General features: G+C 46.8%; 1 protein-coding gene across 1 annotated transcript in view; it reads left to right on the top strand.

Moving 5' to 3' along the window:
• The window catches only part of FCGBP (Fc gamma binding protein), a 73,948-nt gene that overhangs the window by 3,371 nt on the left and 54,227 nt on the right, over positions 1-16,350 (top strand). The window contains 1 exon segment of the mRNA XM_017887358.1: positions 13,743-14,990. Within this exon segment, the coding sequence (XP_017742847.1) occupies positions 13,743-14,990 (1,248 nt within the window).

The raw sequence follows: 16,350 nt of genomic DNA, 5'->3' as shown, positions 1-16,350 counted from the left end.
GGTATTAAAGGACTAAGAATTGGGAGGACCCAGGATGTCCAATTAGAGAGTGTCCAAGGGGATTCAACGCTATTGTTTGCTTGGTTGGCGAGTTTTTGGGCTCTATCCTTGAGTTTTTTAATGTTGTCATATACCAGGCCAGATTGATTTAGGTAAAAACAACATTCTTCATTTAAAAATATACAGAGTCCCCCCGGCTTTTGTTTTTTAGCAATGAGTAAGTCAGGGCCTCCTCGAATTTGGAGGAAAGAGAAATGCAAAGCTAGCGATTGTTTGTTAAAGAAGGATTAGAGACGGCTAGGAGAGAGTGAGATTGATAGTATGGTGGAGATAGCTGGGGAGAGGTAGAGGGTAGCATAAGAATGGGAACGAGAATAAGAGTAAGTATAAAAGTAAAGAATAGGACTTCATCAGGGTGAAAGTATTGGAGTGTACTGAAGATCTTCTATCCAGTTAAAGAGAGACTTTAGGGTGGCAGTTTGAGGTAAAACCAGGAGCCACTGAATACCAAGAGCATGAGAAACTGCTTGGGTGATTTGACTAGTAAAGGCCGGTCTGTTATTGGACTGTATAGAGGTGGGAAGGCCAAACTGAGGAATTATGTCTGACAGAAGGGAAGAAATGATCACAATGGCTTTCTCAGACTGGGTGGGAAAGACCTCTACCCATCCAGTGAAAGTGTCTACCTAGACCAAGAGGTATTTTAGTTTCCTGACTAAAGTGGCATGTGAGTAAAGTCAATTTGCCAGTCCTGGGCAGGGTCAAGTCCCTGAGCTTGATGTGTAGGGAAGGGACGGGGCCTGAACAATCCCTGAGGAGTAGTAGAATAGTAGATGGAACACTGAGAAGTGATTTCCTTAAGGATAGATTTCCACGATGGAAAGGAAATGAGAGGATCTAAGAGGCGGGCTAGCAGCTTGTAACCTACATAGAAGAGGTTATGAGATGACGATAGAATAGAATGGGCCTGAGAGGCTGGAAAGAGATATTTTCCTTGGTCTAAGAACTATTTGCCTTGTGTGGGAAGAGATTGATAGGTGGAAGTTTCAGTCAGGGAGTAGGTGGGAGTGATGAGATGAGGAGGAGAAAAACTGGCCATGAGGGACAGAAGTTGGAAAGCTAGCTGCTTTTTTAGCTACCTTATCAGCATAAGCGTTTTCCTGAGTGACGGGATCTGATGCCTTTTGATGGCCCTTGCAGTGAATGACTCCAGCTTCCTTTGGAAGTAAAGCGGGCTTGAGAAGAGTTTTTATTAAAGAGGGATTAATGATGGAGGACCCTTGTGTAGTGAGGAAAGCTTTCAGCTCATGAAACAGCATGGTGGTGCAGGATATGGGGTCAGTATAAATATTGACTCATAGTCCCTTTACAAGAATGAGGGCCGGAATTAAGGCAATGAGTTCGGCTTGCTGAGAGGTAGTGGAGGGTGGCAGAGCAGTAGCCTCAATGATAGATGTGGAAGATACTATAGCATAGCCTACCTTTGCTGGTGAGTGGCAATTAGGCCTGGTGGAACTGCCATCAATAAACCAAGTGTGATCAGGGTGAGGAACAGGAAAGAAGGAACTATGGGGAAATGGAGTGAATGTCAGGTGGATCAGAGAGATACAGTCATGGGGGTCAGGTGTGGTATCCGGAATAATGTGGGAGGCCGGATTGAAGTCTGGGCCAGGAACAATGATAATTGAGGGAGACTCAACAAAGAGTGAGTATAGCTGAAGGAGCCGGGGAGCAGAAAGTATATGCGTCAGGTGTGAGGAAGAAAATAGATTTTGGGAATTATGAGAGCTGTAGAGAATGAGTTGAGCATAGTTTGTGATTTTGAGGGCCTCTAAAACTATTAGGGCAGCGGCAGCCACTGCACGGAGACATGATGGCCAGCCTAAAACAGTAAGGTCAAGTCGTTTGGACAAAAAAGCTACAGGGCGTGGCCCGGTCCTTGTGTAAGAATTCCGACTGCACAGCCCTGCACTTCAGCTGTGTGTAATGAAAAGGGTTGGGATGAGTCAGGGAGAGCTAGTGTTGGGGCAGTCTCTAAAGCTGTCTTCAAGGAACAGAAAGAGGAGTGGGGAAAGGATTTAGGATCTATGTGGTCAGCTAGGTTTCCTTTTGAGAGTTTATATAATGGTTTCGTTAGGATTGCAAAACTAGGTATCCAAAGGCGGAAGTACCTAACCATGCCTAGGAAGGAAAGGAGTTGTTGTTTTGTAGAAGGGGTTTGGGTTTGGGAGATTAGCCGTTCATGATCAGCAGGGAGAGTACGTGTTTTCATAAAGAATTATACTGAGATAGGTAACAGATGAGGAAGAAATTTGGGCTTGACTGAAGTCATGGGAGCTGTCTGTGAAGCCTTGCGGCAGTACAGCCCAGGTAATTTGCTGAACCTGAGGGGTGTCAGGGTCAGCCTAAGTGAAAGCGAAGAGAGGCTGGGATGAAGGGTACAAGGAATAGTAAAGAAAGCAGGTTTGAGATCCAGAACAGAATAATGGGTTATGGAGGGGTTGTGGAGGGAGCTATTGAGGATAGGAGAGTATACTGACTTTGGCACCATGGGATGGGTAGGCTAGACAATTTGGTTGATAAGGCGCAGATCCTGAACTAACCGTAAGGCTTGTCCGGTTTTGGGACAGGTAAAATGGGGGAATTGTAAGGAGAGTTTATAGGCTTTAAAAGGCAATGCTGTAACAGGCAAGTGATAACAGGCTTTAATCCTTCTAAAGCGTGCTGTGGGATGGGATATTGGCATTGAGCGGGGTAAGGGTGATTAGGTTTTAATGGGATGGTAAGGGGTGCATCATTTGTCACCAAGGAGGGAGTAGAGGTATCCTATACTTGTGGATTAAGGTGGGGAGATACAAGGAGAGGATGTGAAGGAGGCTTTGAACTGGGGCAAAAGGTGGCAATGAGGTGTGGCTGTAGCCCAGGAATACTCAGAGAAGCAGATAATTTAGTTAAAATATCTCAACATAATAAGGCAACTGGGCAGGTGGGGATAACTAAAAGGACTGAATAAAAGAACATTGTCCAAGTTGGCACCAGAGCGGGGAGTTTTAAGAGGTTTAGAAGCCTCTGTTGTCAATACCCACAATAGTTATGGAGGCAAGGGAAACAGGCCCTTGAAAAGAAGGTAATGTGGAGGGTAGCCTCTGTATTAATTAAGAAGGGGACAGACTTACCCTCCACTGTAAGAGGTACCGAAAGCATCTGTGATGATCCTGTAGGCTTCCGAGGCAATCGGGCAGTGTCAGTCTTCAGCTGCTAAGCCAAGAAGGAGTCAGTGACTCTGAGAAGGAGTCAGTCAGAGCCTTGGGCCAGCTGGACAGTCCAGTTTCCAGTGGGATCCCGCACAGATGGGACACGGCTTAGGAGGAATCCCGGGCTGCAGACATTCCTTGGCCCAGTGGCCAGATTTCCAGCACTTGAAGCAAGATCCTGGGGGAGGAGGTCCTGAAGGAACGCCTGACCGCTGTGGCTTAGGTGTTTTGAAGTTTTTGTGTGCTGGAGATATGGCTGGGGTTTCTCTCACAGCAGAGGCAAGTAATTGCAACTCTTCTCTACTATTGTACACCTTGAAGGTGAGGTTAATTAAGTTCTGTTGTGGGGTTTGAGGGCCAGAATCTAATTTTTGGAGCTTTTTCTTATGTCAGGAGCTGACTGGGTGATAAAATGCATATTAAGAAGAAGGCAGCCTTCTGGCCTCTCTGGGTCTAGGGCGGTAAAGTGTCTAAGGGTTGTTGCTAAGCGGGCCGTGAATTGGGCTGGGTTCTTTACCTTGTGTAGTTTCTTTAAGTTTGTCATAATTAACAGCTTTGTAAGCTGCCTTTTTAAGCCCTTCGACTAGGCAGGAAACCATGTTATCTCGCCTTGCTATACCTGGGGAATCGGCCTGATAGTTCCACTGGGGATCTCCTCGGGGAACTGCTGTAATGACTTCCTAGAGGTCTGGCTCATAAAGCTGGCAGTTGTCAGCATGAGACTGGGCTAGAGAAAAAGCTCTTTCTGATTCATCTGGGGAGAGGGTAGAATTTAGGATGACATTTAAGTCACTCCAGGTTAAACTGTAGGACAGAGTTAGATATCGGAATTCCTGTATATATTTAGTGGGGTCTGATGAGAAAGAGTCTAAACACTAGCTGATTTGGGAAAGGTCTGATAGAGAAAAAGGCCCTGTACCCTGACTATGCCTTCAGCTCCAGCCACCTCTCTAAGAGGTGGGTAGGTGGAGGAGGGCTAGTCGCTGAACAAAACTGTAAACCAGACCGGGTGTGAGGAGGGGAGGGGATAGAAAGATTATAGGGTGGGGGAGCAGAGGCTGAGGAAGAATTGGGAGCTGGCTCCACCTGGCAAGGAGCAGCCTGGGGAGAAGGGGAGAGGTCTTATGAGTCTGTAAAAAAGAAGGATTCATAGGACTCGAAGCTTGGGGTGGAGACTGAAGGAACAGACAGGAGAGAAAGAAGAAAGAAGAAAGATTTGGGACGGGTTGCATTGGGAGCAGAGACTAGGGAAGGACCAATGTGTAAAAGAATGCCTGGACGTCAGGCACCTCAGACCATTTGCCCATTTTTCGACAAAAATTATCTAGATCTCGTAGGATGGAGAAATCAAAAGTGCCATTTTCTGGCCATTTAAAACCATTGTCGAGTTTGTATTGGGGCCAAACGGTGATGCAGAAGAAAATAAGATGCTTAGATTTTAGGTCAGGCGAGAGTTGAAGAGGTTTTAAGTTCTTGAGAACACAGGCTAAGAGAGAAGAAGAAGGAATGGAGGGTGGAAGTTTGCCCATAGTGAAGGAGGCAAGTTTAAAGAGAAGGGTAGAGACATGGAGAAGGGGATGGGGAGCAGCCCTGGGCTGCAACGTGGGTGAGCAGCCAAAGCAGGTGTCCCCGCAATTGACTTGCCACCAAGGGAACATGGGTGAATGACCAAGGCAGGCATCCCCGTGGAGATCAGATACCAATGGAACGTGGGTGAATAATCAGAGAGGCCTCCCCGCAATGATTAAATACCAAGGGAAGGCTGCCTTCCGGAGTCCATGACCGGCGGCAGAGTTTTGGGTCCACGGATAAAATGTGTCTCCTTTGTCTCTACCAGAAAGTGAAAGGAATTGAAATTAAGAGAAGGAAGAGATTGAAGGGTGGCGCCAAGATTGAAAGGAGAAAGAGGTTGAGGGATAGTGAGAGACGTTGGAGAAGAGAGTAAAAAGAGGCCACTTACCTGATTTAAAATCAGTGAGCTCTTCCTTGAAATGGTTGGTCTGAGGACCCGAGGTCATAGGTGGATCTCTTCACGGGGTGAGGATGAGGACAGCGGACTAGTCTCCTGAAGGAGTCCCGCTGACCCTGGTCTTCAGCACCAAATGTTTCATGTGTCCGTGTGAAGAGACCACCAAACAGGCTTTGTGTGAGCAACAAGGCTGTTTATTTTACCTGGGTGCAGGTGGGCTGAGTCCAAAAAGAGTCAGGCTTCACTCTCTATTTCTACGAGTTCATCAGTTAAAAATTTTAAACTCCCATACATGAGTGAGAACATGTGAAATTTGTCTTTCTGCACTGGCTTATTTCACTTAACATAATGTCCTCCAGTTCCATCCATGTTGTTGCAAATAACAGAATCTCATTCCTTCTTTTTTTTTTTTTTTTTTTTTTTGAGACCAAGTCTCACGCTGTTACCCAGGCTGGAGTACAGTGGCACTTTCTCGGTTCATTGCAACCTCCGCCTCCCAGGTTCAAGTAATTCTTGTGCCTCAGCCTCCTGAGTAGCTGGGATTACAGGTACATGCCACCATTCCTGGCTAATTTTTGTATTTTTAGTAGAGACAGGGTTTCACCATGTTGGCCAGGCTGCTCTCGAACTCCTTACCTGAAGTGATCCACCTGCCTCGGCTTCCCAAAGTGCTGGGATTTTAGGTGTGAGCCACTGTGCAGGGTGATCTCATTCTTTTTTTATGGCAGAATGATTCTCCATTGTTTGTGTGTACTCAATTTCCATTATCCTTTCATCTGTTGATGGACACTTAGGTTGATTCCATATCTCAGCTATTATGAATAGTGCTGCAATAAACATGGGAAAGCAGATGTCTCTTGGATATACTGACTTCCTGTCTTGGAAGGAAAGGAACTGCTGGGTCATGTAGTAGTTCTAGTTTTAGTTTTCTGAGAAACCTTCATACTATTATTGATAGTGATTGTAGTGACATACAGTCCCACCAACAGTGTAAGAGATTCCCTTTTCTCCACATGCTTACCCGCATTCATTATTGCCTTTCTTTAGGATAAAAGCCATTTTAACACGAGTGAGATGGTATCTCATTGTAGCTTTAATTTGCATTCCTCTGATGATTAGTGATGTTGAGCATTTTTTGATATACCTGCTGGCCATGTGTATGTCTTCTTTGAGAAATGTCTATTCAGATCTTTTGCCCATTTTTAAATCAGATTAATTCGGGCGTGGTGGCTCACACCTCTAATCCCATCACTTTGGGAGGCTGAGGCAGATGGATCACTTGAGGTCAGGAGTTTGAGAGCAACCTGGCCAACATGGTGAAACCCCGTCTCTACTAAAAGTACAAAAATTAGCCAGGCATGGTGGCACATGCCTGTAATCCCACCTACTTGGGAGGCTGAGGCAAGAGAATCACTTGAACCCAGGAGGCAGAGGTTGCAGTGAGCTGAGATCGCGCCACTGCAGTCCAGCCTGGGTGACAGAGCAAGACCCCATCTCAGACACACACACACACACATCAGATTATTTGATTTTTTTCCTGTTGAGTTGTTTGAGCTCCTTTTATATTCTGGTTATTAATCCCTTGTCAGTACCATATAGAAAGGCTACTGATTTTTGTGTGTTGATATTGTATCCTGCAATAGCTTTTTGATGGAGTCTTTAGGTTTTTTTTAAAAAATATAAGATTATACCATCTGCAAACAAGGATAATTTGACTTCTTTTTTGTTTGTTTTGTTTTTCCAATTTGGATGTCTTTATTTCTTTCTCTCGTCTAATTGCTTTAGCTCGATGGGTTGTAAATATTTTCTCCCATTCTGTCAGTTGTGTCTTCACTTTGTGGATTGTTTCCTTTGCTGAGTAGAAGCTTTTTAGGTTGATGTGATCCCATTTGTCCATTTTTCTTTGGTTGCCTGTGCTTTTGATGTATTACTCAATAAATTTTTGCCCAGACCAATGAACTGGAGAGTTTCCCAAATGTCTTCTTGTAGTAGTTTCATAGTCTGAGGTCTTAGATTTAAGTCTTTAATCCATTCTGATTTGATTGTTATATATGGTGAGAGATAGGGGTCTAGTTTCACTCTTCTGCATATGGATATACAGTTTTCCCAGCACCACTTATTGAAGATAAATCCTCAGCTTCCCGAGTAGCTGGGATTACAGGTACATGCCACCTTTATTTTACTGAAGATAAATGGTGCTGGGAAAACTGGATATCCCACAGTGTATGTTCTTGGGATCTTTGTCAAAAATGAATTCACTGTAGGTGGGTAGATTTGTTTCTGTGTTCTATATTCTTTTCCACTGGTCCATGTGTTTGTTCTTATGCCAGTGCCACACTGTTTTGGTTACTATAGTTTTGTAGTATAATGTGAAGTCAGGTAATGTGATTCCTCCAGTTTTGTTCTTTATGCTCAGGATGGCTTTGGCTATTCTGGGTATTTCATGTTTCCACATAAATTTTGGGATTAGTCTTCTAGTTCTGTAAAGAATGTCGCTGGTATTTTTATAGGGATTGCACTGAATCTGTAGATTGCTTTGGGTAGTCTGGACATTTTAACAATATTGCACCTTCCAATCCATGAACATGGAATATCTTTCCATTTTTTTGGTGTGTGTCCTCTTCCATTTCTTTCATTACTGTTGCATAGTTTTCATTGTAGAGATCTTTCATTTCTTTGGTTTATTCCTAGGTGTTTTATTTTATTTGTGGCTACTATAAATGGGATTACTTTCCTTTTTTTTTTTTTCAGATTGTTTGCTGTTAGCATATAGAAATGCTACTGATTTTTGTATGTTGATTTTGTATCCTGCAAGTTTAGTGAATTTGTTTATCAGTTCTAATAGCTTCTTGATGAATGTATTTCTCTTTTCTTTTCTTTCTTTCTTTCTTTTTTTTTTTTTTTTGATACGGAGTTTTGCTCTTGTTGCCCAGGCTGGAGTGCAATGGTGCAATCTTGGCTCACCACCATCTCCGCCTCCCAGGTTCAAGTGATTCTCCCGCCTCAACCTCCTGAGTAGCTGGGATTACAGGTGTCTGCCACCATACCAGGCTAATTTTTTTTTTTTTTGTATTTTTAATAGAGACAGGTTTCACCATGTTGGTTAGGATGGTCTCAATCTCTTAACCTCTTGATCTGCCCACCTCGGCCTCCCAAAGTGCTGGGATTATAGGCGTGAGCCACCAAGCCCAGGTGTCTTTAGGTTTTTCTAAATATAAGATTATATCATCTTCAAACAAAGATAATTTGACCTCTCTTTTTTTTCCAGTTTGGATACCCTTTATTTTTTTCTATTGTCTAAGAGGTTTAGCTAGGACTAACAACAATATGTTGAAGAATAGTGGTGAAAGTGGACATCCTTGTTGTGTTCCAGATCTTGGAGCAAAGGCTTTCAGTTTTTCCCCATTCAGTGTGATAGCAGCTGTGGGTCTGTTGTACATGGCTTTCATCATGTTGGGGTGTGTTTCTTCCATATTCACTTTCTTGAGAATTTTTATCATGAAAGGTTGTTAAATTTTATCAAATGCTTTTCTGGCTCAATTGTAGTGATCATATAGTTTTTGTCCTTTATTCTGTTGATAAGATGTATCACACTGATTGATTTGCATAAGCAACAACCCACTTTAGATGGTGTAGGAGTGCTCCAGTTCCACAGTCGCCCCTCCGGGACTGTTTCACACATTTATATTTCTTGCCTGGCCCCATCAGCATTTGAGTTTGAGGGCCCTGTCTAAGGTGTTTAGATTTTTGAAAAACAAAAGCCAGCAAGGCTTGTAGACAAATGCTGCATGAATCAGAAGAAAGGAAAGCAAAGCGGGGAAGAAAAGCCCAGGTTAATATTTCAACATGTTTCTGGGTGTAAAGCAAAAGGTGAAGAGGATTGGATAAGTAGACCCACAACTGTATTTTCTCAACCAGGAATGACCCAGGAGGCTTCAGTGGACCTCAAGAACACTGGCAGGAACGAATTCCTCACAGCCTTCCTGCAGAACTATCAGCTGGCCTACAGCAAGGCCTACCCCTGCCTCCTTATCTCCAGTCTGTCAGAGAGCCCCGCTTCTGTCTTCATCCTCAGCCAGGCAGACAAAACCTCAAAGAACGTCACAGTGAGGCCTGGGGAGTCTGTCATGGTCAACATTAGTGCCAACGCTGAGATGATAGGCAGCAAGATCTTCCAGCACGCGGTGGTGATCCACTCTGACCATGCTATCTCTGTGCAGGCACTAAATGCCAAGCCCAACACAGCGGAGCTGACACTGCTGCGGCCCATCCAGGCCCTGGGCACCGAGTACTTTGTGCTCACACCCCCCGGCACCTCAGCCAGGAATGTCAAGGAGTTTGCCGTGGTGGCCGGTGCCGCAGGTGCTTCGGTCAGTGTCACGCTGAAGGGGTCAGTGACATTCAATGGCAAGTTCTATCCAGCAGGCGATGTCCTAAGTGTGACTCTAGAGCCCTACAATGTGGCCCAGCTACAGAGCTCAGTGGATCTCTCGGGGTCAAAGGTCACAGCTAGTAGCCCCGTGGCTGTCCTCTCTGGCCACAGCTGTGCCCAGAAACATACGAACTGTAACCATGTGGTCGAGCAGCTGCTACCCACATCTGCCTGGGGCACCCACTATGTAGTACCCCCGCTGGCCTCCCAGTCCCGCTATGATTTGGCCTTCGTTGTGGCCAGCCAGGCCACACAGCTGACCTATAACCATGGGGGTATCACTGGCTCCCGTGGGCTCCAGGCAGGTGATGTGGTAGAGTTTGAGGTTCGGCCATCCCGGTCACTCTACCTGTCTGCAAATGTGGGCATCCAGGTCCTGCTGTTTGGCACAGGTGCCATAAGGAATGAAGTGACTTATGACCCCTACCTGGTCCTGATCCCAGATGTGGCGGCCTACTGCCCTGCCTATGTGGTCAAGAGTGTACCAGGCTCTGAGGGCGTGGCCCTGGTGGTGGCACAGACAAAGGCTACCAGCGAGCTGACCATAGATGGGCATGCAGTGGGGCCAAGCTCACCTGGGCGGCTGTGCCAGGCAGTGAGTTCTCGTATGCTGAAGTGGAGCTCGGCACGGCTGACACGATCCACACGGCCGAGGCCACCACCAACTTCGGGCTGCTCACCTTCGGACTGGCCGAGGCTACAGGCTACGCAACAGCAGCTGATTGCGGTCGGAGTGAGTGATGGAAAATATCCCCTGGTCCTGTCCACGGGGTGACCGCTTTTCCACCCACCTGCTCCTCTGTGGCTTTCGGGATCCTGGTTGTCCTCCCCTCACTTCCCTTCTCCGCAACATCCTTCCTCAAGTCTTCTCAGCCCCTCCCATCCTCCCAGAAACAATATTCTAAATGTTTAGCAACCAGGGAGAGCTGGGGCACTACCAGTCAGAAGAGACAGCAGCCCGAGCACTGTGACAGGGTCCTGAAGCCCCATCATGCTGGCATCAGCCCCTGTTTGTTGGTTTGTTCTGGGAAGCATCCTAGGGGAGAGCCAGGGTGCTGAGAAGGAGGGATCTTTGGGGTTGTGGGGACAGTCAGGTCAGCAGCTTCTTACCAACCAGTTTGGAAATATTTTGATATTTTAGCAACTGACATAGCCACACCAGTTGCTAAGCCACTCTCCACACCTCATGTAGGAATGTTGATACCCAAACTCAGGAGGTCTAAATGTATGATAGTAAGACGACTACGTGTTGGGGAGGGGAGTACCTTGCAATCTTTCTAGATGTTTCACGTGTTTTGACACAGTTAATGTATACGACCTGGCAGTTTGTGTGACCTCAGGCTCAGTCCATGAGATGCTGTCAGTGTAGTGCAGGGTCCCAGGGTTCAAATCCCAGCTCTCCTGTGTGATCTTGGACAAGTGACTTCATCTCTGTGGGCTTCAGTTTCCACATCCGTAAAATGGGAATAACGGCTTCTCCCTCAAAACTTTTTTTGTTTTAGAGACAGGGTGTCACTTGGGCTGGAGTGATCACAGCTCACTGCAGCCTTGAACTCTTGGACTAAAGCAGTCCTTCCTCAGCCTCCCAAGTAGCTGAGACTACAGGCATGCACCACCACACCCAGGTAATTTTAATTTATTTTTTTGTAGGGACAGGGTCTTGCCATGTGGCCCAGGCTGGTCTCAAACTCCTGGGCTAAAGCAATCCTCCTGCCTCAGCCTCTCAAAGGGCTTGAATTACAGGCCTGAGACACCACACCCAGCTGCAAAACTTTTGAAGACTGGAAGGAAGATGGAGGAAAAGCTGTTTCTTCCCATGTAGTCCCTGCCAGGCTAAGTCTCTGGGGTTCCTGGACCTGGCAAAATGTCCCTCCCCTACCCTTCAAGACATGGAAGCCACCCAACTTCAAGGAGCCACTTTGGGCTTGAGAAATAGAATGAGGGAGTGGTGGGTGATTAATTATAATGGGTAACACTCCATTTAACACCTAGGTTCACTTCTAAAACTTTCTCGAGTTTTAGCTTATTTAATTCAAACACCCCCCACCAAGATCCCTATGAAGGAGGTATTATTATTACCCCTATGTTACAAATGAGGAAACTGAGGCAGAGGGCGTTTAAAACCACTTGCCCAGTTTCTCAGAGCCAGTTGGTTGAGCCAGGATTCCTACCTAGGCGGCCTGACTCCATAGTCCTTTTCATCCTGCTGAAGCCTGTCTTCCATTTTCTGTCCTTAAAAAAATCCCTTAGCTCAGCCAGGCGCAGTGGCTCACGCCTGTAATCCCAGCACTTTGGGAGGCCGAGGCAGGCAGATCACGAGGTCAGGAGATCGAGACCATCTTGGCTAACACAGTGAAACCCCTTCTCTACTAAAAATACAAAAAAATTACCCGGGCGTGGTAGCGGGCTCCTGTAGTCCCAGCTACTAGAGAGGCTGAGGCAGGAGATTGGCGTGAACCCGGGAGGCGGAGCTTGCAGTGAGAGCTGAGACTGGGCCACTGCACTCAGCCTGGAAGACAGAGTGAGACTCCGTCTCAAAAAATAAAAATAAATAAATAAATAAATAATCCCTTAGCTCTTTTTGACCCTGGAGGGAAGGTAGGGAAGAGGGGAAAAGGGGAGAGAAAACACAAATTAACAGTTTAATGACTGTTTCTGCCTTTTCTTACTTAACTGCCTTCCCTTCTTCTAGGCTGCTCTGTGTTAAACTAGAGAATCAGAAAACCTGGGACTTTCAGAGAGGCCTGAGCAACTATCTCCCTGTGGGGTTCCAGACCTCGGTTTCCCCACCTTTAAAATGGGCAAAAATGGGCAGTTGTGAGCGAATTGCTCAAGCTTCCCAGGCAAAGTGGACTCCAGGATGCCTCCCTCTGAGGCCTAGGCAGGCTTCTTCCCCCCCCCCTNTTTCCTTTTTTTTTTTTTCAGATTGTTTGCTGTTAGCATATAGAAATGCTACTGATTTTTGTATGTTGATTTTGTATCCTGCAAGTTTAGTGAATTTGTTTATCAGTTCTAATAGCTTCTTGATGAATGTATTTCTCTTTTTCTTTTCTTTCTTTCTTTCTTTTTTTTTTTTTTTTTTGATACGGAGTTTTGCTCTTGTTGCCCAGGCTGGAGTGCAATGGTGCAATCTTGGCTCACCACCATCTCCGCCTCCCAGGTTCAAGTGATTCTCCCGCCTCAACCTCCTGAGTAGCTGGGATTACAGGTGTCTGCCACCATACCAGGCTAATTTTTTTTTTTTTGTATTTTAATAGAGACAGGTTTCACCATGTTGGTTAGGATGGTCTCAATCTCTTAACCTCTTGATCTGCCCACCTCGGCCTCCCAAAGTGCTGGGATTATAGGCGTGAGCCACCAAGCCCAGGTGTCTTTAGGTTTTCTAAATATAAGATTATATCATCTTCAAACAAAGATAATTTGACCTCTCTTTTTTTTCCAGTTTGGATACCCTTTATTTTTTTCTATTGTCTAAGAGGTTTAGCTAGGACTAACAACAATATGTTGAAGAATAGTGGTGAAAGTGGACATCCTTGTTGTGTTCCAGATCTTGGAGCAAAGGCTTTCAGTTTTCCCCATTCAGTGTGATAGCAGCTGTGGGTCTGTTGTACATGGCTTTCATCATGTTGGGGTGTGTTTCTTCCATATTCACTTTCTTGAGAATTTTATCATGAAAGGTTGTTAAATTTTATCAAATGCTTTTCTGGCTCAATTGTAGTGATCATATAGTTTTGTCCTTTATTCTGTTGATAAGATGTATCACACTGATTGATTTGCATAAGCAACAACCCACTTTAGATGGTGTAGGAGTGCTCCAGTTCCACAGTCGCCCCTCCGGGACTGTTTCACACATTTATATTTCTTGCCTGGCCCCATCAGCATTTGAGTTTGAGGGCCCTGTCTAAGGTGTTTAGATTTTGAAAACAAAAGCCAGCAAGGCTTGTAGACAAATGCTGCATGAATCAGAAGAAAGGAAAGCAAAGCGGGGAAGAAAAGCCCAGGTTAATATTTCAACATGTTTCTGGGTGTAAAGCAAAAGGTGAAGAGGATTGGATAAGTAGACCCACAACTGTATTTTCTCAACCAGGAATGACCCAGGAGGCTTCAGTGGACCTCAAGAACACTGGCAGGAACGAATTCCTCACAGCCTTCCTGCAGAACTATCAGCTGGCCTACAGCAAGGCCTACCCCTGCCTCCTTATCTCCAGTCTGTCAGAGAGCCCCGCTTCTGTCTTCATCCTCAGCCAGGCAGACAAAACCTCAAAGAACGTCACAGTGAGGCCTGGGGAGTCTGTCATGGTCAACATTAGTGCCAACGCTGAGATGATAGGCAGCAAGATCTTCCAGCACGCGGTGGTGATCCACTCTGACCATGCTATCTCTGTGCAGGCACTAAATGCCAAGCCCAACACAGCGGAGCTGACACTGCTGCGGCCCATCCAGGCCCTGGGCACCGAGTACTTTGTGCTCACACCCCCCGGCACCTCAGCCAGGAATGTCAAGGAGTTTGCCGTGGTGGCCGGTGCCGCAGGTGCTTCGGTCAGTGTCACGCTGAAGGGGTCAGTGACATTCAATGGCAAGTTCTATCCAGCAGGCGATGTCCTAAGTGTGACTCTAGAGCCCTACAATGTGGCCCAGCTACAGAGCTCAGTGGATCTCTCGGGGTCAAAGGTCACAGCTAGTAGCCCCGTGGCTGTCCTCTCTGGCCACAGCTGTGCCCAGAAACATACGAACTGTAACCATGTGGTCGAGCAGCTGCTACCCACATCTGCCTGGGGCACCCACTATGTAGTACCCCCGCTGGCCTCCCAGTCCCGCTATGATTTGGCCTTCGTTGTGGCCAGCCAGGCCACACAGCTGACCTATAACCATGGGGGTATCACTGGCTCCCGTGGGCTCCAGGCAGGTGATGTGGTAGAGTTTGAGGTTCGGCCATCCCGGTCACTCTACCTGTCTGCAAATGTGGGCATCCAGGTCCTGCTGTTTGGCACAGGTGCCATAAGGAATGAAGTGACTTATGACCCCTACCTGGTCCTGATCCCAGATGTGGCGGCCTACTGCCCTGCCTATGTGGTCAAGAGTGTACCAGGCTCTGAGGGCGTGGCCCTGGTGGTGGCACAGACAAAGGCTACCAGCGAGCTGACCATAGATGGGCATGCAGTGGGGGCCAAGCTCACCTGGGCGGCTGTGCCAGGCAGTGAGTTCTCGTATGCTGAAGTGGAGCTCGGCACGGCTGACACGATCCACACGGCCGAGGCCACCACCAACTTCGGGCTGCTCACCTTCGGACTGGCCGAGGCTACAGGCTACGCAACAGCAGCTGATTGCGGTCGGAGTGAGTGATGGAAAATATCCCCTGGTCCTGTCCACGGGGTGACCGCTTTTCCACCCACCTGCTCCTCTGTGGCTTTCGGGATCCTGGTTGTCCTCCCCTCACTTCCCTTCTCCGCAACATCCTTCCTCAAGTCTTCTCAGCCCCTCCCATCCTCCCAGAAACAATATTCTAAATGTTTAGCAACCAGGGAGAGCTGGGGCACTACCAGTCAGAAGAGACAGCAGCCCGAGCACTGTGACAGGGTCCTGAAGCCCCCATCATGCTGGCATCAGCCCCTGTTTGTTGGTTTGTTCTGGGAAGCATCCTAGGGGAGAGCCAGGGTGCTGAGAAGGAGGGATCTTTGGGGTTGTGGGGGACAGTCAGGTCAGCAGCTTCTTACCAACCAGTTTGGAAATATTTTGATATTTTAGCAACTGACATAGCCACACCAGTTGCTAAGCCACTCTCCACACCTCATGTAGGAATGTTGATACCCAAACTCAGGAGGTCTAAATGTATGATAGTAAGACGACTACGTGTTGGGGAGGGGGAGTACCTTGCAATCTTTCTAGATGTTTCACGTGTTTTTGACACAGTTAATGTATACGACCTGGCAGTTTGTGTGACCTCAGGCTCAGTCCATGAGATGCTGTCAGTGTAGTGCAGGGTCCCAGGGTTCAAATCCCAGCTCTCCTGTGTGATCTTGGACAAGTGACTTCATCTCTGTGGGCTTCAGTTTCCACATCCGTAAAATGGGAATAACGGCTTCTCCCTCAAAACTTTTTTTGTTTTAGAGACAGGGTGTCACTTGGGCTGGAGTGATCACAGCTCACTGCAGCCTTGAACTCTTGGACTAAAGCAGTCCTTCCTCAGCCTCCCAAGTAGCTGAGACTACAGGCATGCACCACCACACCCAGGTAATTTTTAATTTATTTTTTTGTAGGGACAGGGTCTTGCCATGTGGCCCAGGCTGGTCTCAAACTCCTGGGCTAAAGCAATCCTCCTGCCTCAGCCTCTCAAAGGGCTTGAATTACAGGCCTGAGACACCACACCCAGCTGCAAAAACTTTTGAAGACTGGAAGGAAGATGGAGGAAAAGCTGTTTCTTCCCATGTAGTCCCTGCCAGGCTAAGTCTCTGGGGTTCCTGGACCTGGCAAAAATGTCCCTCCCCTACCCTTCAAGACATGGAAGCCACCCAACTTCAAGGAGCCACTTTGGGCTTGAGAAATAGAATGAGGGAGTGGTGGGTGATTAATTATAATGGGTAACACTCCATTTAACACCTAGGTTCACTTCTAAAACTTTCTCGAGTTTTAGCTTATTTAATTCAAACACCCCCCACCAAGATCCCTATGAAGGAGGTATTATTATTACCCCTATG

The sequence above is a fragment of the Rhinopithecus bieti genome, unplaced genomic scaffold (assembly GCF_001698545.2).
Source record: "Rhinopithecus bieti isolate Rb0 unplaced genomic scaffold, ASM169854v2 scaffold_15776, whole genome shotgun sequence".
Lineage (NCBI taxonomy): Eukaryota > Metazoa > Chordata > Mammalia > Primates > Cercopithecidae > Rhinopithecus > Rhinopithecus bieti.
Note: the sequence above shows the minus strand (reverse complement) of the source record. Positions and strands in the feature narration are given on the sequence as shown.